This window comes from Ostrinia furnacalis, unplaced genomic scaffold (genome assembly GCF_004193835.3).
Source record: "Ostrinia furnacalis isolate ACB-3 unplaced genomic scaffold, ASM419383v2 OfSCF7013, whole genome shotgun sequence".
Lineage (NCBI taxonomy): Eukaryota > Metazoa > Arthropoda > Insecta > Lepidoptera > Crambidae > Ostrinia > Ostrinia furnacalis.
The window spans coordinates 1630573-1655521 of record NW_021137252.1 but is presented as its reverse complement, the minus strand read 5'-3'; the positions used below and the strand labels follow the sequence as shown (position 1 = coordinate 1655521).

General features: G+C 41.4%; 1 protein-coding gene and 1 long non-coding RNA gene across 2 annotated transcripts; both read left to right on the top strand.

Moving 5' to 3' along the window:
• Nucleotides 1–1110: 1110 nt before the first annotated feature.
• LOC114363143 (heterogeneous nuclear ribonucleoprotein U-like protein 1) lies at nucleotides 1111–15603 on the top strand (the record flags this gene model as incomplete). The annotated part of the gene is made up of 12 exons (XM_028318785.1): nucleotides 1111–1192; nucleotides 2169–2289; nucleotides 4097–4219; nucleotides 6156–6284; nucleotides 6625–6793; nucleotides 6880–7128; nucleotides 8163–8540; nucleotides 9006–9109; nucleotides 9584–9683; nucleotides 13222–13391; nucleotides 14323–14397; nucleotides 14810–15603. Coding segments are annotated over 12 exons (1754 nt in total), but the record flags the coding sequence as incomplete, so codon positions are not given.
• Nucleotides 15604–18306: 2703 nt separating this feature from the next.
• Nucleotides 18307–21702, top strand: LOC114363150 (uncharacterized). Its single transcript, XR_003656752.1, has 3 exons — nucleotides 18307–18474; nucleotides 19548–19622; nucleotides 20410–21702. It is a non-coding gene; the product is annotated as an uncharacterized LOC114363150 (long non-coding RNA).
• Nucleotides 21703–24949: the final 3247 nt, after the last annotated feature.

The following is a 24949-nucleotide window of genomic DNA, read 5'->3' as shown; positions in this document are numbered from 1 at the left end:
TTGAGAAAAAAATATGTTCAGTTTTGTTTTTATAATAAAAATAAATAACTCGATACTTATTATTGTATTTTTTTCTTTTTATCAATATTATTTAGGTAAGCAAACAGTAATTCATAGTACTATCTACTGAATAAATTATTATCACTTATTTTTAAGTCAAATAATGACTTTATTCATAGTATAGCCTGACCAGGAACATAAAAACCCTCGCCATGTTGCGGAAAACTAATGGTACTAATTTCTTTTAATGGCAACAGTAACTGAAAACTTCATTGACATGTCACCTTGCATGTCAGTCTATTGTTGTCAAAGTGTAAACAAACTTTATTTTAAATGTTTGCAATGGACAACACNAAAACTCGCCCGGATGTCCGCTCTGTGTGTGTCTGTATGTGTTAAGTGTGCTGGCTAACGAGTACGTAAAAAAAAACTATGAAGATTTTATTTCTTGAAAGTGTTCGCTAGGGACGCCGCACAATATGTCATACATTTGATGTAATTTACGCAGTCGCTACCGAGCACACCTAACGTAAACTCATGGTAAGCACACTGAACTTCCGACGCGTGTCTACACTCTGCCACCGGCACCCGATATACGCTTGTGCCGTGCGCAATTATCAATAATAATAATGGTGGGGATTCTTGGATGGCTTAAACATGGAGTGCAGGTGCGGTTTTGTTCCCCAGTCGATGAAGCACCTGATGTCATGCCCTGAGTGCCCAAGCAACTGCACTCAGGAGGATTTGATGAGTGCTACTGACAACGCCACTCTTGTGGCGGAGTTTTAGGCTGACACTGTAGGTTTGTTGTCGATACGAAAAGAAGAATAATAATAATAATAATGCTCACATGCAGCAGCTGCTAAATAAGAGTCCAAACCGGACGAGTTGGATTATGATTATGCGCCTAAGTATCACACGCAATCCGAGTGTAGTGGCTCGTCCGCATAATAATATGTATTAGTCCATGAGCTTACTCCGAAATTCCTAGCCGGAAAACTTGCTAAGCTAATTATCGCAACAAAAATTGACTGAAAGTTCGAGAAAAACAACGACTTCGTTTTCTGAATGTTATATCATTTGTATTTATGTAGTCTTTAATTTTTTCAGATGAAGAAATAAAGGAAGTGACCGAAGAGCAAATCCTCAAAGGGCAGGTCCTATTAGACAAAAGGATCAAGTTCGTCATTCGGTAAGTCTTAAACTGTTTTTTTTTATCACGTAGTTTTAGGTAACCTCAAATGTATAAATAAATTCAATTGTTAAATAAGAGAACAGATGTTTCTCTTGATACCGCATTTACACATTCGTGGTTCCCATTCACATGAAGACTTGCTGAACATTCGTATACGAGTGTGTCGCGTTCTATACTGTTCACATATTTGCGTGCCGCTCATCTCAGTAGCGCTAGATTTATAAAGTCCGGTCACCGAGTAGATCGAGTTACGCGACTGTACGACAGGCGGCCGTAGTGAGTGTGTGATCGCGACAGCAATATAGTTACGAGCGAGCGATAAGGATGGTTAGCTTGGGGTCATTGGACGAAATTCTATGTGCTCGGCGACCCGTCTAATTAAATTAAATTGATAATTGTCTTTAGTTACATACAAAATGCATGATCGTTATTGGCAGAGTAAATACAAATGAGTAGGTCATCTTCATAGAAACGCACACACTGACAAAATTTAGCGTGGATTAGCGGGGTGTTGCGCCGAGTTTTGTCAGTGTGTGCGTGCGCGCCGCATACGTGTTGGCGCGCTCACATACAAACCGCGCTTGGTGCGTTTCTATGAAGATGACCTACTCATTTGTATTTACTCTGTTATTGGCCTCGCGACATGCACGGTATTAAAGTCTCTCTGTCTTGGACATATTGGTGTCTAAAGCCCGGTCCTTGAGCACGTAGAATTTTGTCCAATGATCCCTAGCTACCCATCCTTATCGCTCGCGCGTAATTATATTGCTGTCGCGACTGTGCGTCTGGCACCCGCAGTGAGTAGATCGAGTTACGCGACTGTACGACAGGCGGCCGTAGTGAGTGTGCGAACGCGATAGCAACATAATTACGCGCGAGCGATAAGGATGGGTAGCTTGGGGTCATTGGTCAAAATTCTACGTGCTCACGGACCAGACTATACCAGCTAATAAAATGAGCCTTTTGTTCACAGTCACACTGTTGAAGAGGAATTGGACGGTCCAGTGGTGGAGCCGACACAGGGCTTCGTGTTCGTCGCACACGCCGCGCTGCTGCCTGGCCCGCGCCGCCCCGCCGCGCTCGCCGACTGCGAGGTAAGTGTTTACACATCATCATCATCACGGTAATAATATCATACAGTATTGTAACTTCATATAAACAGACGAAACGAGAACTTTCTTTCGAAATTCAAATCTCGGTATGCGCTCGGTATGCAAAAGTCGGGGGTGTCGCAAATGTGCCGAATGAACGTCGGTGGCCAAGTGTTAAAAATGACAAAACTGATTGAATTTGACTGACCGTCATTTTTACGGTCAAATTGGTCAAAAACTGGTCCTATTGTGATTTTCAGTCAGTTTGATTTGAAATGAAAATTATAATAATATTGTATTAATCCAGCTTTTGCCCACGACTTCGCCCGCCCGAAAATAAAGTAACAGATCATTATGATTATTAAAGTTTCAAAATTATTTAAGTAGTTTTTACTAAATCTACTAATCACAAAACAAACATTTTTAACCTATTCCATTCACAAAGTATTTTGTTTGTCTAACTAAATAAAAAAATACAATGACAAAACTAGATAAAAATTCTAAGTAGGCAGATGTAATTAAACTAGGTACTGTAGGTGGGCAGCCCTATCGCATGTTGTCATACTGTGACGTACCGCGCGACTGTTGACATTTATTTCAAAATTAGGGCCGAGTTGGAATACTGTATAGATAGTATAACCGTGATCATCATCTCAGCCATAGGACGTCCACTGCTGAACATAGGCCTCCCACAATGCTTTCCATGTTGCCCGGTGGGCAGCGGCCTGCGTCCAGCGCCTTCCTGCTACCTTTATGATGTCGTCGGTCCACCTTGCGGGTGGACGTCCCATTTCAAAACGCATTTCCGGTACGCGGCCTCCATTCCAGAACCTTGCTGCCCCATCGGCCGTCAGTTCTGCGTACTATGTGCCCTGCCCATTGGCACTTCAACTTGCTAATCCGTCGGGCTATGTCAGCGACTTTAGTTCGTTTACGGATCTCCTCATTTCTGATCTCGTAAAGAAACACCGAGCATAGCCCTCTCCATAGCACGCTGTGCAATTTTGAGCTTCTGTATAAGGCCTACAGTGAGAGGCCACGTTTCCGAGCCATAAGAGTCATCTCATCACTAGCAACACAGTGTTTACACACCTCAACTATACTATGGTTCGGCGCTTCGACGAAGTCTTCGAGAAAATTAACCGAATATCGAAGAGAATATCTACACACTCTTGCATTATGACGAATTGAGTCAACATTCTTTCAAGTAGTAGTTGCCAAATTACAATAAGTACAGTCACTTAATAAACATAGAAATGCGCATGGAAGTATGGCGTCACACGGCAAAAAGAACTGAATTGCGTGTTTACACTATCTGATTCGAATATTACCCATAATATAACTGCGCTATAAAGAAGAATATCTTGACGTGAACTGAAGTTCCAAGTAGTGTAGTTAGGCGTTTTTTGTTCACAATTTGGACCACTTCAAGCCCAAAACCGACAACTTTCGGAAGTCGGGCGAGGCACGGCGAATCGAACTGAAGTGTGTTTACACGCACTGGCCACATGACGCATTTTTACTCACGCAATATTCAGCTACTAGAGGTTTACACATTCTGTCCACATTTCGTTTCGCCTATGAAAATCGCGCGTCATTGTGATCGAAGTGATCATTTCGCGAATAGTGTAAAGCATAACATATTCTCTCTCGCTTGCAAATAGTGTAAGGGCCCTTCATGGCGACAGCATCGCTACTAACGCGCGTTAGTCGCGTATGTAACGCGCTACAGAAGTGCATCGCTTTCGCTACAAAAAATCGCCATGGGCGAGGGCCCTTTGGCATATCATTTATCACTTGCCTTCCCCAGGTGATCCTGATGGTGGGAATGCCGGGCGCGGGCAAGACGTACTGGGTGACCGCACACGCGGCCGCCAACCCGCAGAAACGGTACAACGTGCTGTCCACCGGCGCCTTGTTCGAACGCATGCAGGTACGTACTAAAACACCACAAACTACACGTGTACACGTTGTTGTATTGTTGGTAATTCGATCGTGTTTTGATGAATCGCAGAAGGAAAACCAATTTTCACATTTGTTTCACAAACTTGACCTTCACTGATTGGGTTTTCATTGCCGGTTAAGCTGTAGATCCTGGCTAGTCAAGAGTTGCAGTAGAGGAACAAGAGATAGGAATAGTCCTGTATAATTGTTTCAATTTTGAACGACAAGCTTTTTCTTGGGCTGATGTCAGCATCGGTCAGCAGATTCGGCGAACGCTAGTTCGATCTCTATTAGATGCTGCACTAATATGATGAACACTCCTAACACAAGCTAGTGAAGGAGTTAAAAATACCTTTTGTTGTCTGTCTCCCGCTTTACCATGAAGGAAAGTCGATACTCAACCTCCTATAATAACATACCCCAGATTGTAGATACTGTAGATTGCGACTGTATAAAAGTTGCAATGATAGTTTCCCGCCAAGGTTATACATTTCTTATTTATTAACCTTTTCCCGATTATACCTGTTTCAATTACCCATACTAAGGGTTACTCCATTTTCTAAAACAGCTTCATAACTAAACATTTTGACACGATTGAAATACACAATAATACGACAAAGAACACCATTACACATCAACACACATGAGCAATATTTCATTTATGTTACGTTTTTTCAGTTCATTATTTAGTTCGTAATTTAATAAATTACAATTCAACTTTGAAATGATGCAATGTTAACAAAGGGAACTAAAATAGGTGAATATGAACTCTTTCTTAGATTTGTCGAGATTTCGACCAATAATAGTGACATAATTATTATGTCTCTACGTCTGCCAGCTTTGTATATTTGTCTACACTGTTATATTTCTACTTATATACCACGTATTAGTATGTATTATCTGTACACTTCTACATAAACTAGGTGTTGGTAAGCCAAATGCAAGTTTGAAACTCAAGAAAATGCCAAATCTACGTCTATGGATTTCGTACTGGATGATTTATGGAAGGAAATGCAGGAACAAGTATATAAACCCATGGAATTAAAGTTGGAAAAGGTCACACCATAAACTACTACGAAATAAGTACCATCATAAGGAGTCCTTATCGTCGAGTGAGTATTATAATTTTATGTTTACTTATAAGTTAGATTGTAAGTTGTATATCATTGCACTGAACTGACTGATAAAAACGTACATAGATTTCCGTATTCAATTATTATGTATCCACAACAGCCATAAAATCTTCAAGGGTATGTCATCTCACTTCATCGCACATACATAATTACGTCACGTCTTCAAATTATGTATTTATATCTTCTACAAAGAGCTCACAATATTTCAAAATGGAGCTGCGGACTGAAATCGAGTAATGTTAATTGAAAAGTTCATGTACGCCTAAATGCATGGAGCGAATACTAATGTTATTTTATTGAAATACAGCTATGTGGTAAGTAAACAATGATATGAGAACGATGCTTGCCTGGAGATGAAAGTTATCTTATAAGTCAGATTCCTAACGTCGCATCATTTCAAAGTCAATAATTTTTTTATATCTTTTGTTTACATACACAACTACAAAACACCACACTACACACAAAAACTAATAGAACTTTTCTTTCAGCATTAAGGTTTGACTGCAAATAAGAAATGAAACGAAACACGCTCCAACTGTAAAACTGAATACTAATTCGTCTGTATTTTCAACAGGATGCAAATATGAGCTACAATTGTTAAAAAAAACCATTCTAAAAAATAAAGAAAAGCATACAAGTGTGACCTGTAGCGGTCGTTGTAATTATTGTGATACCAGTGGCCGCAGCGAAGAGGAGCACCCGGCCTCGGCCTCATCGACCCTGGTATCGAGTTTGTTGTAGGCTAAGTAACGCGCCTGCCGCGAGCTGTCACTGTATGAGTGTTGTGTGTAGGTGGACTGTAAACCCTTCCGCGCAAGCTACGAAGGCCGCTGGGACGCGATGGTCTCCAAGTGCGCTAAATGCGTGCTAAAGTTGTTGGAAATCGCCAAGGGCCGCAGGAGAAATTATATCCTCGATCAGGTGAGAGAACACACGAAACGCCACATGAAATCGCATACCTTTTTTCGGCAGACACTTACTCAGGAACAATCGAGATTCGCATTTCAGCAATTAAATGACGCGCATTGATATGACGTAACGTTTGAGCTCGCGAACACTACAGCCTCGTATGCGCGGCCGCCACCAGGTACGTCGTGCGGTGCGAGCTGTAAGGCCCCGAATAAAGCCTGCGGGATCTCTATTGAGCTTGTTCTAGGTGGAAGCCAGAGCGAGCGAGGCCACTGTATAACGAGAAAATGTTTTGCTTCACATCTCATTCGGGTCGTCGAATCGCGGTTTCGATATCGCGGGGGTAAATCAGACGAACGTATACCCGTCGGCGCAGCGTCGGAAGCTTCGGGAGTTCGATGGCCGACGGCGCGTGGCCGTGGTGGTGGTGCCCGACGAAGCCTCGCACGCCGCCCGCCGCGCGCGCAAAGACCAGGCCGACGGCAAGGAGGTGCCCGACGGCGCCGTCTTGGACATGAAAGGTTCGTACGCCGCCCGACACTCGTCCACCGCCCAGGCTCAACCACACCCCGTTAAGACGCTCTCTCACCTTCGTCCTTTTGTGCAGCGAACTTCGCGCTGCCGGAGGTCTCGTCGTGGCTAGACGAGGTCATCTACCCCGAGCTGGGTCCGGAAGAGGCCAAGGCGGTGGTGGAGGCCTTACACAAGGAGGCCCGAGCGGCGGGAGTGCACCGCGAGCGCGAGAAGCGTGACCGCAGCCCGGGCCGCGACCAGCCGCCCAACAAGCGCTCGCGCGACGATAGAAGGCACCGCGATGATAGAAGACCGCCGAGAGACCACTCCTCCAGGGATAGAGGTAAGAGTTATTGTATTTAATTGACACAAACATCAATGTATGCATCATACATCATCAATGTGCCGGTATGCACAATTCACATAATATAATCATTGTCTCTGCATATCTTAATTATCTTGATCATGATCGCAATGTCAGCATCTTATTATTATGTTGTAGATCAACATTATTTTAGCCACTACGTATTAATATGTCTACTGCTGGACGGAGGCCTACCCCGATGATTTCCATAACGAACGATCTCCCGTTGCTCTGCATAAGATTCTTCATCTAACTTCTGAATCAGTTGAGGCTTCTTTTTGTAGACATTTTGAGGATTATGTAAATTGTCAAATATTGCGATGCTAATGAAAATCGAAGGTGGTTGTTAAATCGCTCCCAACAGTTAGGGGATTCGTCTTTTCGAATCTAAAATCCCTAGTTCGATTTTTAGAAAACCATTAAAAATTGGAGTAATCTCCAGGACATTAGTATTACTCGCAGAGATGCTGAGGAATTCATGAGGGTGTAGTACGTTACCAGCAGAATGTCTGGGTTACTGTGGAAAAAATCGCATCTGATTTATGTAGTTTTCCTAAGTTAAATTGTTTGTAAATACTAAAATGTTATTTTTAACTTTGTTACGTCATTTTTATAATAATTTTTATAAAAATAATTTATAATTAAAGGTCTATTCAGACCTAAGCGGTATTCGCTACCGTCTGCGGCAGAGAAAACGCTCTAAAGCCTGGTCCGTGAGCACGTAGAATCCCGTCCAATGACCCCAAGCTACCCTACCCTAATTATGTTGCTGTCGCGCTCGCACACTCACTGCGGGCGCGCGTGGCACAGTCGCGACAGCAATATAATTACGCGCGAGCGATAAGGATGGGCAGCTTGGGGTCATTGGACGGGATTCTACGTGCTCACGGACCAAGCTTTAGCCGCGGTACTTGATACTAAATACCTGAGCGAAACCCGCGCGGTATGTACCTCTACCCACAGCGGCAGCGAATATCGCTCAGGTTTGAATAGGCCTTAAATGATTTGTACAGAAGACCGCTGGGGTGGTGGTGGCGGCGGCGGCGGTCGCTGGGGCCCCGCGGGCGGCGGCGGTCGCGGCGGGCGCTGGGGCTCGCGCGACCGCAGCGGCCCGCCCGCGCCCGGCCCGCCCGCGCCCGCGCCCGCGCGCTTCGACCGCGGCTGGGGCGCGCCGGCCCGCGGCAACGACTTCTCCCGCGACCGCGACGACTTCCGCGGCGGGAGAGGAGGACCCGGCGGCCCTGGCGGCCGGGGGGGCCCGGGCAACCGCGGTGGCCCCCGCGGCGATCGGGGCCCCGGCGGCCCCCCCGGCGGCGACCGCTTCGGCCGCCCCGACAGGAACCAGGGACGACCGGGCGGACCCGGAATGGATAAGAGACCGAATGCGCCAGGTTAGTTTCTGCAAACTAAATTCGCTGCGACTGAATGAAGCGTACGCGAACTTCATCTAATAAATCGTTAGCATATCTAGGTAAGCCACGATATGATCTCATCAAGGTATCTCATTGGTTTTAGAAGAAATATTTGTCATCTATAGTTCGGTCGCCGAGCACGTAGAATTACGTCCAATGACCCCAAACTACACATCCTTATCGCTCGCGCATAATTATATTGCTGTCGCGACTGTGCGACGGGCGGCAGCAGTGAGTGTGCGAGCGCAACAGCAATATAATTACGCGCGAGCAATAAGGATAGGTAGCTTGGGGTCATTGAACGAAATTCTACGTGCTCGGCGACCGGACTTTAAAACCGATACCATACCACAAGATTGTATCATGGCGCCGATCCTTATCTACTGATGACATTGCAGAGTATTTATCTGTATCAATAATAAGAAACAAATTTACTTGTGTCAGGAGGTGGTGGCGGCGGTTGGCAACGAGGCAACCAAGGCCCAGGCCGTGGCCCGCCGCGCCCCAATCAACAGATGGCGCTACGCCCCAACCAGCCCAACCAGAAGGTAAGTACGCTATACATAACAAAGATTTTTGTGCAATGATGTGTATATTTTTTTAACCAGAACAAGGAAAGTCCTCCCCACGTCTAATCTGATGGAATGTGATAATCAGGCTCAAGGTGGAAGCAGAGTAAATACAAATGAGTAGGTCATCTTTATAGAAACGCACCGAGCGCGGTTTGTATGTGAGCGCGCCAATATACGTATGCGGCGATACCTCAACTACAGAGAACAGGATATCATATCTTATACCTCCAACTGTTGAAACACAACAATGCTGTTAACTTTATAGTTATGATCACACCTACAATTTTAGTCAATTTATTAGCTCATGAAACAAAACCACTTCTAAACGCTTTCACGGTATTTACAAGTGGCTATTTACATACTTGCAATACCATTCAAAAAAATCCTGTCAAATACAAATGCACAGTGTTTTAACGTTACATTGTTTATGGTAATTTGTAATATTCGTAGGATGGGCAGGGTCAAGGCCAGAACCCCAACCAGCAGAATCCGCAGTGGAACCAGTGGCAGAACCAGTGGGGCAACTGGAACAACTGGAACCAGAACCAAGGTACGAGTTTTGACAGTCAATGTGGTCTATTAGTAAGATTTTGTCCGCGAATTTGTCCATTTTGTTCTGTTGCCTAAAAACGTGAAAACTTTAGGCAGGTACAGTCAGCATCAAATAGTTCGTGACACCCAAAGTAGCCAAAAAGTTCGCAACACGTCTTTGTTACAATGAGGGCTATCGTTTTTGTACTTAACAGTTGGCACCCCTGGCGATTGACAGGGCCTTACTCTACAGTGGCGCCATCTTGATGAGTGCAAATGGGATAGTCCTCCTACCACTTTAGCGCTCACCAGTTGGTGCCACTGTCTTCGCTACTAGCAAGTGACAGGACCTTACTCTACAGTGTCGCTAACTGGTGAGCGCTAAAACGATAGCCCTCATTGGAATAAGGTTGTGCTGTCAACTTTTTGGCCCTTTGGGTGCCACGAACGCTGATTGTACAAAACATTTCCATTTGATTGTAACGCAGTGGCGATTACCAAAAAATCACTTATGCCGCTTTTAGTAATGGTTGGATGATCATTTCGCCGATATTTTATGAACGTCAAGATGACGGGATCACTTCTTGTATTAAACTGACGTTGCCACCATTGTTTTGTACTCATTTTAAACCTATTTGTTCCTACAAATAAATTTAGGTACTTCCTTAGTTCAGACGTTATTAAAGGTCAATACTGATCCCGTTATTTTGACGCATCAAGATGACGGGATCAAGCTGTTTCTACAAAACGACTAATCATTTTATAAAACAAACTACTCCATGATTTAGATCTCATTTTAAACCTCCCGGTAGTTGTGTATTATGACCTGCATTACGTATGGTTTCTTTGTTATGATTTTTTATTTATTTTTATAACTATACTCCTGTCGAATAAAGAACAGCAATGTTTCAGCGGAGTGAATTTTGTCTTGGAGACGGTGCCAGGCGTTTTTCGCGCTTCGACCGCGGCTGGGGCGCGCCGGCCCGCGGGAACGACTTCACACGCGACCGCGACGACTTCCGCGGCGGGAGAGGAGGACCAGGCGGCCCTGGCGGACGCGGGGGCCCGGGCAACCGCGGTGGCCCCCGCGGCGATCGGGGCCCCGGCGGCCCCCCCGGCGGCGACCGCTTCGGCCGCCCCGACAGGAACCAGGGACGACCGGGCGGACCCGGCATGGATAAGAGACCGAATGCGCCAGGTTAGTTCCTATAAACTGCTATTTGGCAACATATTACATATCTAGGTACGCCACAATATGATCTTACCGAGGTATTTCATCCATTTTAGACGATACATTGCTCATATAAAACCGATTACCACGATGAAATTGTAACGTGGCGCCTATCCTTTCCTGGCTGATGATATTGCGGAGAATTATCTTTATGTACTAAATTAAAATTATTTTATTGCATGTCTGAGTAAGAACCGATTCGACCAAACTTTTATCCGAGAATAACTCTTGTCCCTCTAATAATATGTCAAAATGTCCATTAACTGACGATTTATTCTGTGATTAATATTACTCTTGTTTGATCGAATCTATTATAATTAAAATACTATTATAATTCTATTTCTAATAAAACTCACTTGTGTCAGGTGGTGGTGGCGGCGGTTGGCAACGCGGAAACCAAGGCCCCGGCCGCGGCCCGCCACGTCCCAATCAGCAGATGGCGCTACGCCCCAACCAGCCCAACCAGAAGGTTAGTACGCTATACATAACAAAAAATTTTGTGCAATAATGTGTATATTTTTCTTAACCAGAACAGATAAGATAAGATAATACTTTATTGCCTCGTTTTTACATGCTTTACAAACATAGAAATATAAAAAAATTATACTAAAAACATAAGAGGCAAAAGGATGAGGCTCAGCATAAGCGAGGTCAGGCATACCCTACCCCGCGCTGATTTTCAGCCTCTTTCCTCCTTTTCCCTTAATTGGAGGGTGGGAAACAACCAGTAAAAAGGGAACAGGGAAAGTCCTCACCACGTCTAAAGCCCGGTCCGTGAGCACGTAGAATTTTGTCCAATGACCCCTAGCTACCCATCCTTATCGCTCGCGCATAATTATATTGCTGTCGCGACTGTGCGACTGGCACCCGCAGTGAGTGTGCGAGCGCGATAGCAACATAATTACGCGCGAGCGATAAGGATGGGTAGCTTAGGGTCATTGGACAAAATCCTACGTGCTCACGGACCAGACTTTAATCTGATGGAATGTGATGATCAGGCTCAAGGTGGAAGCGAGCTTCACTCGGATATCTCAACTACAAAGGAACAGGCTATCTTATGCCTCCAATTGTTGAAACAACAATGCTGTTAACCTTACAGTTATGATCACCAAATTTTAGTCCATTATCACTTCTAAAGTCTAAACGCTTTCACTGTATTTACAAGTGGCTATTTACATACTTGCAATACCATTCAAAAAAACCCTGTCAAATACAAATGCACAATGTTTTAACGGTACATTTATGGTAATTTGTAATATTCGTAGGATGGGCAGGGTCAAGGCCAGAACCCCAACCAGCAGAATCCGCAGTGGAACCAGTGGCAGAACCAGTGGGGCAACTGGAACAACTGGAACCAGAACCAAGGTACGAGTTTTGACAGTCAGTGTTGTCTAATAGTAAGATTTTGTCCGCGAATTTGTCCATTTGGTTCTGTTGCCTTAAAACGTGAAAACTTTAGGCGGGTACAGTCAGCATCAAATAGTTCGTGACACCCAAAGTAGCCAAAAAGTTCGCAACACCTCTTTGTTACAATTGGAATCGCAGAATTGCTAAAATCAAGTGGCAGTGGGCGGGGCACATAGCTCGTAGAGACGATGGCCGTTGGGGCAGGAAAGTTCTCGAGTGGCGACCACGGGCTGGAAGACGTAGCGTGGGCAGGCTTCCTACTAGGTGGACCGACGATCTGGTAAAGGTCGCGGGAAGAGCCTGGATGCGGGCAGCGCAGGACCGTTCGTTGTGGAAAACCTTGGGGGAGGCCTTTGTCCAGCAGTGGACGTCATTTGGCTGAAACGACGACAATTGGAATAAGGTTGTGCTGTCAACTTTTTGGCAACTGTGGGTGTCACGAACTATTTGACGCTGATTGTACAGAACATTTCCATTTGATTGTAACGCAGTGGCGATTACCAAAAAATCACTTATGCCGCTTTTAGTAATGGTTGGATTGACCATTTTGTTCATATTTTAATCAAATTATTTTAACTGTGAAGACTTGGAGGAGAATCATCATAAATGCTTGCGAGTAGTGATATCACCATAAAACAGTCCAACGGTCGACTAGGCTTCCCCGATTTTTAATTGCCGACACCGTTGGATTATTATCGCCTCTATCGTTTTTGGATAACATATTTTTTTAACTGTTAATCTCTCGTGGTGAGCTAAATATGCTTGTCAATACAAGCATATCTAGCTCGTACGTAACCGTACGAGTGGGTTCACCAAAATAGACCTGTGGCGGCCCTCGGCCCCGCGTTCTGCGGATCTCGATTCGGCCTCGTTGACACTATTGGGTTATTGTTGCTTCAATAATGACTGTATTTTCCAGCTGGCGCCTGGAATTGGGGCAACTGGGGCGGTTGGAACCAGAACGCAAACGCGGCCAACAACACAGGAGGCGCGGCGGCCGCCGGCGGCAAACAGGCGCAGTGGGCCGGCTACACGCCGCAGCAGTGGTACCAGTGGCAGCAGTGGCAGCAGCAGCAGGGCTGGCAGGGGGTCAGTGGCACATGTACTAGATGGAGTACAAGAGTGCTATATGTTGAACACGAGTACTATATGTAGGACATGAGTTATTACCTTCGAGATAATCTTGGCCCTCACTGGCTGGGATTTATTGGACGTAAAATTAATCGCATGTTTCCAACAAAGAACGGATTGGTGCCAGTGCCTCAAAATTGTACAGGCGAACTTATGCATAATTAATTATACAGAGCATTATAGGATAACCCTCACTCTCTGTAAATGTTATAAAGGCTACTAAACGAAAAATATGATAACGTCCGGGACATTGGAGGTGTTAGCATTTTCCTCTGGTACTAGAGGTCTTACATAGCTCGTAGCGGGGCACATAAATCGTAGAGACGATGGCCGTTGGGTCAGAAAAGTTCTCGAGTGGCGACCATGAGCCGGAAGACGTAGCGTGGGCAGGTCTCCTACTAGGTGGACCGACGATCTGGTGAAGGTCCGAGCGGTGCAGGACCTGTACAAAGACCTTCGCATCGCTCGAAATCCTTGGAGGAGGCCTTTGTCCAGCAGTGGACGTCTTTCGGCTGAAACGAACGAATTAGAGGTATTGCTGAGTGAAGACTAAATTACCTGTAGCCTTATTCACGTAACAAACTTCAACGACAACAAAACACAGTTGCGATCCTATCGAGTAATCGTTCTATCAAAATGACCCTTGTGAATACGGATTTAGAACTGTTTTTCAATGGGACTTCTGAACGTCAGCGAGATCTTGACTGTCAAAATACGTGAAAAAATTTACGTTTTTATTTGTGTTGAGCGGCTATTCTAGTTCAATAAAGTCCTAGTATCACTGCGACCGTTATCGATGTATTGTGATCGCCGCTATTATCCTTACAGTTCGCCTCAGTCCTGATGAGTCGATGATGATGCAGAACTACTATTGTGCTGTTTGTTTCAGTACCAGCAGCAGCAGCAAGGCAACCAGCCCACCACCGCCAACGCCGCCGAGCAGGCGTGGGCGCAGTACTATCAGGTATGGGATTACAACTCTATTCTTTTGTAATAAGGTTCAAGTATAGAGAATAGAAGAATAGAATAGACCATTGATCACAGCAAGCACACATTATAAACTAACAACAAAACGAATATATAAAATAGTGCGCCACTGCCTCAATAGGCTCCCATTTGAAGGGGTGAGTGGACAAAGGTGTTATCTGATAAAACTGAAAAATCGACTTTTTTGCATGAACATTAGGATTTTTAAGTGTCGATTAGTCGATTTTATCATAAAATCGACTAATGAGCTCAATACACGCAATTTTAAGTAACTACGCCCCTGGTCGATAGAACAAAATGCAAAATCTATTGCAGCTTCATTCATTTAATAATATTAGAAGTTTTAGCTAATAGAAACATCATTAAATATTTACTGTTTTTCTTTTCAGAATTACGGCGGCGGCAATGCAAACGCGGCTAACTCATCTTCTGATAAAAAGTGACGGTTGCGTAAACACAAAAACGTTTAATCGAATACGAGGACTATTTTATAACTGCCCGCGATATCATGAACATTTGGACTGCAAAACGTGAAATATAAAACCGTTATTTGATTGATACAGTAAGACCGTTTCAAAAAAGCTGTCTTGATATAATCAATATTATGACATTCGGGGAGTAAATCTCTCATACAAACTAGAAATAATAAATAAGATACAGTATTTAGAGAGAGAAATAACATTTAAAACCCCAAGTATTAGTGGTAAATAAATATAGAATACCTATGTTACTTTGCCGCCAGCTCTTTTGAAACACTTATCTAAATCAAACCATTAGATCTAAGTTTTAACCACAAGCAACGAGGTATAGGTTGCTTGATCGTCAAGATCATAAATTCTAAACTAAAGTTAGGTTGCGGTGATAGTTGTATTTGTAAGATTTTTAACATTTTCTCATAGAATTTTTGGTTGTTACTGCAATATAAATATCTATTTCTAAAATAGATTCCAAAGAAACGATGGGTTTACCATTTGTTAAGATCTATATACTAGTATATCTTCATACTAGTGAGATTAATCGAATGTGTGACATTAAATTCCAAAAGATGGAATATAAGACAAATTCCATGTTATTTGCTCACGAGTGTGAGGTTTTTTTTTGTTATACAAAGTCCTTACAGACATAACTTTTTTGGGCGACCGTGTGTGCATTTTCTGTACTACATACGAATGATTTTGACAAATAAACGCTCTTAATACGTCCACTGCTGGACGAAGGCCTTCGGAAGGCAGTAAGAGAAGGGCCGCCTTCCCTGATGATTTCTACAATAAACGGTCTCCCGTTGCCCTACCATTATTATATTCTTCATCTAACTTCTGAATCAGTTGTGGCTTCTTTTTGTAGAGATTTTGAGTTTGTTTATCAAATATGGCGGCGCTTGTAAAAATGAACATTGCAGGTGTTAAATCGCTCCCAGCAGTCAGGGGATTCGTCTTTTCGACTCGAAAGTCCTGAGTTCGATCCTCAGGAGATCTGTTACAAAATCGAAGTAAACTCATGACCGCTTCTATGGTCTAGTGCTAAGACCACCTGCTACAGACGCAGAGGTCCCGGGTTTGATTCCCAGTGGGGGCAGATTTTTCTGTTCGGTTTGGTCGGTGGTAGGGCTTGTTCTAAGTCTGCCTGGCTAGCTACCACCATCTTACCTAGGTCTGTCGCCATAACAACAATGTTAACAGCATTGTTATGTTCCGGCAGTTAGAGGTAAGATAGCCAATTCCTCCGTTGAGGATTCCGGGTAAAGCTCGATTCCACCTTCAGCCTGATCGTCCCTTACCATCAGGTGAGATACATGCCAAGAGTTTCCTCGTTGTGGATAAAAAAAAACATCGATATAATAGCATTACTCGTAGAGAGACGCGGACGAAGTCATGATTTCCAATTGACTTCGATGTACTTTATGTAGTTGTAAGACTCAACTTCCTGTATCTATGTTTGATGGATCGAAGGCAATAAATAAATAAAAAATTCAACAGAAGACCGCTGGGGTGGTGGCGGTGGCGGCGGCGGTCGCTGGGGCCCCGCGGGCGGCGGCGGTCGCGGCGGGCGCTGGGGCTCGCNTTGTGGATAAAAAAAAAAAAATCTAGGCTAGTTTCCGTCGTCACTCAAGGTTTGACTGCATGTCTCAAATTTGGGCTTAATTGAGGTATTTTTTGGGTGAGAGGCATAAGAACTAATGCCGTTTTATATCAAAAATTCATACTTAGAGGTACCTACTCAACCAGGTACAAAGTATTTCCTTGTATGTTAGTCTGCCAAGTCCCGAAATCCCCGCTTCGGCTCCCCTACTAACTATTCTAACCATTGTACACAGATAATATCTTGCATGCTGCTTTTCATGTTACTACGTCACATTTTCAAAATCCGCGCGGAAAATCGCTCCGAGCGGAAGAGCGCACTTTGAGCTTGAATATTTCAGTCATTTTTAAAGATATCAAAAAAGTAAAAATACAGTATTCATTCTAATTTTTTGTAGTTTTTTTTTGCATCTTCAACAAAAATTGTGCGCCATGTCCATTGATACCCTACCCTACACAAGTTCCTTTGATGTATTTAAGCCATTATTCGCAGAGCACTCGTGATTTAAAAATATGTCAATTTTAAGGATTCTGTGCAGGACCCCCTTAAATTGCTAAAATATTTTTATAGTCGTGAAAGAAAAGTGGTTCACGATGTGTTAATGTATTTGTCGAAGAGAAATACTAAGGGTTCGGACAATATTTTCATTGAATAATGTTTCCGACAAAGGTTGTCAAATTGACTGACATGTTTATCGTATAGTACAGTCCACTATGAAAATTAGCTGTAGTCTGTTTCAACTACTTATTTTAATGTTTTTTGTCACTTTCTAAGTTTTGAATTTTATGGTATTGGGAAAGAAGTACCGAGTTTGAAGGGTTCATGAGCAGACATTGCAGATGAATATTCAAGTTCTGAATTTGATTATTGATGAATAATAAAATAAACCCTACTAGCTCGATTGATGGTTTCATTTAATTTATTTAAACCAGGTTACCTTTAATAATATTTTTCGTTAATTTATGAAAATATCAAATTAGCCCGTAATCCTGAATCCTGATACATAAATTTAGCCTATTAATTTAACNAAAAACGCCTGGCACCGTCTCCAAGACAAAATTCACTCCGCTGAAACATTGCTGTTCTTTATTCGACAGGAGTATAGTTATAAAAATAAATAAAAAATCATAACAAAGAAACCATACGTAATGCAGGTCATAATACACAACTACCGGGAGGTTTAAAATGAGATCTAAATCATGGAGTAGTTTGTTTTATAAAATGATTAGTCGTTTTGTAGAAACAGCTTGATCCCGTCATCTTGATGCGTCAAAATAACGGGATCAGTATTGACCTTTAATAACGTCTGAACTAAGGAAGTACCTAAATTTATTTGTAGGAACAAATAGGTTTAAAATGAGTACAAAACAATGGTGGCAACGTCAGTTTAATACAAGAAGTGATCCCGTCATCTTGACGTTCATGATATTTTAATCAACGTACTTTAACTGTGACGACTTTTAGGGGAATCATCATAAATGCTTGCGAGGAGTGATATCACCACAAAACAGTCCAACGCTGCAACGGTCGACTAGGCTTCCCCGATTTTTAATTGCCGACACCGTTGGACTTTATCGCCTCTATCGTTTTTGGATAACATATTTTTTTAACTGTTAATCTCTCGTGGTGAGCCGTAACCGTAACTGTACGAGTGGGTTTACCACACGGGTTGGGTTGGGTTTACCACGGGTCCGAGGGCCGCCACAGGTCTATGGAGGCCCTCGGACCAGCGTTCTTCGGATCTCGATTCGGCCTCGTTGACACTATTGGGTTATTGTCGCTTCAATAATGACTGTATTTTCCAGCTGGCGCCTGGAATTGGGGCAACTGGGGCGGTTGGAACCAGAACGCAAACGCGGCCAACAACACAGGAGGCGCGGCGGCCGCCGGCGGCAAACAGGCGCAGTGGGCCGGCTACACGCCGCAGCAGTGGTACCAGTGGCAGCAGTGGCAGCAGCAGCAGGGCTGGCAGGGGGTCAGTGGCACATGTACTAGATTTAGTACAAGAGTACTAGATGTAGAACATGAGTGCTATATGTGAGACATACGTAGAAAATTAGTACTAAATGTAGAACATGAGTACTAAATGTAGAACGTTTGTACTAAATGTAGAACATGAGTACTACATGTAGAACATGAGTACAACATGTGGAACATGAGTACTTTATGTAGGACATGAGTACTACCATTGAGATAGACTTGGCCTTCACTGGCTGGGATTTTTTGGACGTAAAATTAATCGCATGTTTCCCACAAAGAACGGATTGGTACAGGCGAACAGGCGAACAACTTTATGCATAATTATACAGAGCATTATAGAATTAACCCCCTCTCCGTGAATGTTATAAAGCCAAAGGCTAAGCGAGAAATATGGTAACATCAGGAACATTGGGAGGTGTTACCCATTTCCTCTATTTTCCTCTGGAGGTCAGAGGTTAGAGGTCTTACATAGCTCATAGCGGGGCACATAGCTCGTAGAGACCATGGCCGTTGGGGGCAGAAAAGTTCTCGAGTGGCGACTACGGGCCGGAAGACGTAGCGTGGGCAGGCCTCCCACTAGGTGGACCGACGATCTGGTGAAGGTCCGAGTGGTGCAGGACCGGTCTTTGTGGAAATCCTTGGGGGAGGCCTTTGTCCAGCAGTGGACGTCTTTCGGCTGAAACGAACGAATTAGAGGTCTTGCTGAGTGAAGACTAAATTACCTGTAGCCTTATTCACGTAACAAAACTTCAACGACAACAAAACACAGTTGCGATCCTATCGAGTAATCGTTCTATCAAAATGACCCTTGTGAATACGGATTTAGAACTGTTTTTCAATGGGACGACTTCTGAATGTCAGTGTCTTGACTGTCAAAATACGTGAATTGGGCCACTGTCGATGATGATTTTTTTTATTTGTGTTGAGCGGATATTCTAGTTCAATAAAGTCCTAGTATCACTGCGACCGTTATCGATGTATTGTGATCGCCGCTATTATCCTTACAGTTCGCCTCAGTCCTGATGAATCGATGATGATGCAGAACTACTATTGTGCTGTTTGTTTCAGTACCAGCAGCAGCAGCAAGGCAACCAGCCCACCACCGCCAACGCCGCCGAGCAGGCGTGGGCGCAGTACTATCAGGTATGGGATTTGAACTCTATTCTTATGTAATAAGGTTCAAGTATAGAAAATAGAACTTATTGATCAGAGTAAGCACAAATTATAAACAACTAGCTTTCCGCCCGCATTCATCGCGCGCGACCCTGTTTCAAAAACCGGGATAAAAACTATCCTATGTCCTTTCCCGGGACTCAAACTATCTCTATGCCAAATTTCATCAAAATCGGTTCAGTGGTTTAGGCGTGAAAGCAAGACAGACAGACAGAGTTACTTTCGCATTTATAAAATTAGTATAGATAACAACACAAAACGAATATAGAAAATAGTGGGCATGTCAAGAAACTGGTCTTCCGCGAGAGCCCTTGTTGTGTATCGAGGACATTGATACTTTCTCAATAAAGCGACGACCTCAAGAAAAAAGCGGAACATTGTGCCTTGTAGCATTCCTTGCAGTGGGCTGCCTTTGACTGACATTATTGAGCTATTCATTTTACACAGTCGATAGCAGTGCCTTGGGCGGGCCCTATATCAAAATTTGTTGGGAGCCTCATCAAAAAAGGTCATTTAGATCATGGCCCTTTTAGTTTGAAAAAGGTCATTTCAAAATTACTTCTTTGAACTTCCCTAGGCCTACACTGTCTATTCGAAAAAGTCTGGCACTTGGGCTGTATTCCCGGGGGCCGTATCATTGATACGACGGTAAATCGCACCTATTGCAGCTTCATATCATTCATGTAATAATATTATTAAATCTGCGAAGTTATAGCTAATAGGAACATCATTAAATATTTACTGTTTTTCTTTTCAGAATTACGGCGGCGGCAATGCAAACGCGGCTAACTCATCTTCTGATAAAAAGTGACGGTTGCGTAAACACAAAAACGATTAATCGAATACGAGGACTCTATTTTATAACTGCCCGCGATATCATGAACATTTGGACTGCAAAACGTGAAATATAAAACCGTTATTTGATTGATACAGTAAGACCGTTTCAAAAAAGCTGGCTACATAACTTGTCTTGATATAATCAATATTATGACATTCGGGGAGTAAATCTCTCATACAAACTAGAAATAATAAATAAGATACAGTATTTAGAGAGAGAAATGTTTATCACCCCAAGTATTAGTGGTAAATATAGAATACCTATGTTACTTTGCCGCCAGCTCTTTTGAAACACTTATTTAAATCAAACCATTAGATCTAAGTTTTAACCACAAGCAACGAGGTATAGGTTGCTTGATCGTCAAGATCATAAATTCTAAACTAAAGTTAGGTTGCGGTGATAGTTGTATTTGTAAGATTTTTAACATTTTCTCATAGAATTTTTGGTTGTTACTGCAATATAAATATCTATTTCTAAAATAGATTCCAAAGAAACGATGGGTTTACCATTTGTTATAATCTATATACTAGTATATCTTCATACTAGTGAGATTAATCGAATGTGTGACATTAAATTCCAAAAGATGGAATATAAGACAAATTCCATGTTATTTGCTCACGAGTGTGAGGTTTTTTTTTGTTATACAAAGTCCTTACAGACATAACTTTTTTGGGCGACCGTGTGTGCATTTTCTGTACTACATACGAATGATTTTGACAAAAAAAACGAGAATTGTTTTAATTTTACATACATTTTTTGTTGCTTTGTGTGTAGTATATTACAGGGAATTGACAAGTTAGCACGCGTGTGCTGCTTTTGTGTGATCACCGAGTTATGCCTGTATGCGTAGGGTAAGGCCACGTAAGGCGAAGGATGCAAGCCGCACGGCATTCGCCGAGTGCACACAAGTCCTGGGGCAAAGCTCCTTACACACTATTGATAGGGTATTTCCTCCTGTATAAATAATAATGAAATGTCCTTTATGTTTAGAGTAAGGTATAGCATTTCTTGCAAGTTCCTTATATTTTCGTATAAAATGTCCAACGTAATTGCCTGTGTGTACGTAGCTTTGCCTCTATTGGGCGTTTGTAATAGATGACAGTGGGGGGAGTGTAATTGTACAAACGAACTCGTGTAGTCTTAAGAACCGTGGGTCTATTAGTGTACGTCACTGATGCTAATGATTTAATTATAATAAATATCATGTAAGAACGGAAACTCTTTTATTTACACCTCCAAAATAATTTGGGTTTAAAATGAAACAATCTGTTGCAAATTTTTACACAGTTTATTCGTTCATAAATTCTGCCAATATTTTCTTTTTTGACAATATTGTGAAAAACTTTAAATGACACTATTCAATGAGCGGAATATTTTCTTCCGACTTCGAAAGATCACTCCGAATCATCAAATAGAATACACATTACCCCAGCTGTATATAACAATGTTTATATTATTTATATCTAGGTTTACTTCGTTTCAACGTCCTCAGAAAGATGAATCATAATAAAAATAGTTTTTTCATTCATACACAATAACTACCAACAAACCAAAATTTTAATTGCTACAAAATTAAAATACACATACAAAAATTTGCTAAATCAGTATCATCAAAAGTGCTCTAAAATATTAAAATTCCCACTACAGTAGCATGGTACCTACCTGCAAATAATAGCATTGTTTGCTATCAGTACACCGACAATATCAAATGAAAAATAATTGAACTAGTTCTAAATTACATTAAAATACAACAAAATGTAAGTAAACTGTACGCACTATACCTACTCACGCTTACAGAGACCGCATCGCAAAGTAAATGCAACTACATAAATACTTAACATTAAAGCAGGTAAGTAATGCAAACAAAAAAAAGCTAATTAGTTTCATAAAATTATTACATTAAATGTAATCAATCAATCAAAATAGTACTTTTTGATTTGCAGTAGCAATAGAATACATAATCTCTTCTGATATTTGTACATTATGCAAAACAGTTGGTAAGTATGGGCCTTATAATATAAGAACAAAGTAATATAACCGATTTGAGCAGATATTGAGGGTAGGTACATAACTAAAACGACAACTGTTCATCTATCTAAGAGTGCTTTAACTTATTCTGAACTTTGACTACGAGCCATATAATGCGCTGATGAATATGTTACAATCAGTACAAGCATAGCTAGGAAAATGTAAGTATAAGACAAAATTAAATAAATATAAATAATTATTGTCATGAGAACGAGAGTATGGATGTAATGTATAATATACAGTGCGGTTTTATAGTATATTTTGAATTAAAAAAGAGTCATATTGAAAATGTTTATTGATTACACTATTTTTGTTTTAAACTTATCTATGTAGGTAACATTGTTATTTTAGGCACTACTGAAACGTCTATTTTTCCATTGTATTTGGTCTCTTCAAACCAATCTCTTCCTTCGGTGGACTTTCTAACATGTCATATTGTATTACAAACAGCGTATATGTATAAAATTATCCTATATCCAATGTGTTTTATGTAAAAATATAAAATTGATGTAAAGCATATAGGAATTTGTAAAACCTAAAACCACAATTATTTTAATAAAAGACAAAATAAATTAGTATAAAAAGCGGTATAGATTGGCGTTTACAGTAAATGCACAATAGATGCTGTGGTAAATGCCTTGCTTGCTCATGGTTAATGGTAAATTGAAATGTGAGTTCCGTAATCGCGTTAAATGTATCGATATTATTGTAAAAGAGTGCAATAGAAATCAATAACACAAAGTAATAATTTGTGGCTCCGTATTCTGCGTTTAATATAAATTATTAACTAAATAAAATGCCTACATTAAAAATAAATTACATGAAATTAAAACCAATTATCTCATTAATCTATTCAGTGCTTGCATACATTATTATTTTCATTTAGTGCTTTATTTAACATTTAGGACCTCGCGAGAAATAATGTAAATTGTAAGTAAAATAAAATAATCATTCAACGTTTAGGGTGAGCCCAAACGAGCGTAAATGCGGTACGTTTTGCGTAACCCTTTACATTTGGTATCGCCTTTGATTTATCTATACAACACATGCACAATCGATGTGTTCACGTGTTCATAATTTAAGCCATTGGTAATTCAATCAAGATTCTACCAACTTGATATTTTAATGAATTGTGATTTCAATTCAAACACAATTTTCAACAACATTCGTACGCGGATCATTCGTCACATTACTGACCTGAATTCGTATAGAGACCATACGCTGAGGTTTCATACCATGAAACTAGAGATTTAACGCTTGCGCCTCAACATACATAACAGAAAATAATTTGTGAATACCCTAAAGAAATAGAGAAAAATATTTTAAAATCAATTCCATGCTACCCGGCGGCTTAAGGCTCGTTTTCGTTTCGCCAATCGTTACCTTAACTAAAATTTACTTACACAAAAATGTCATAAATTGAAACACTAAGGTGAAAAGTGGCACATAATCGTGAATTCAATATTTAAACAGGAATGCGTGTACGGATACAGAGGGCAATAATATCACGACTATTTTATATTATTTCATTGAATAATTTTATTACATGGCAACACTAGCTGTCCATTGTTGGTGTTGCAAGTTATGTGTTCGATTTTCAATTGGCAACGGTCGTTATCATTGCCTCCTACCGACGTACGCGCATCCCAATGAAGTGTTGGCGCATTGTCAAGAAAAATGCTATTTTACAAAGATACAACTACTAACTTTCGTCTTTTATGTCAAATACAATCGTATGAATACAAAGAGGAAAACATTTTAGATTCATTTCATTAAATAACTTTACTAATTACATGAAAAAACTACATTACACTAGGTTTCGTTTTAAATAAATATTACTAGTATAAAAAGGTTGTTATGGTTTTTTGGGAACACAATATTTGGATTTTTTTAATTGTTTTTTTTTTCACATTTAAATTTTAATGAAAACTAGAGATACTTTTTTATCAACTGTACTTACTGTTATTTTTCCGTCTTTGTATCATAAGTCAGAGGATAAATATTTACCTAATAGTAATATAACTTTCACTCCTTTACATGGCACTTAAATGTGAACCTTAATAAGAAACGTCACCCTTTTAAGGCTACAGCCACACTTAGCGTGTGCTAAGCGAGTATCAACCAGCATTCAACACGTCAAAAGTGTGGCCTTACCTTAGCGACGTTAACATACGACTATCGCTCTTATGAAATATGTAATAACGTACAATTTCTCACACCTTCACCTTTTGCACAGTGAACAATACCAGCTCGATTTTGAGATTACGAAGTCTTTCGAGCTATTCGCACTGTTAACCGTACATTTTATGTACAGTTGGCTTCAGTAATATGACTAAGAAAAGGCATACAAACATTGTACTCTAATTTATAAGTATACCGTCGAAAATGGTTTGAAAATTCTAACATTAGTGTGCATTTGGAGAAAAAAGGT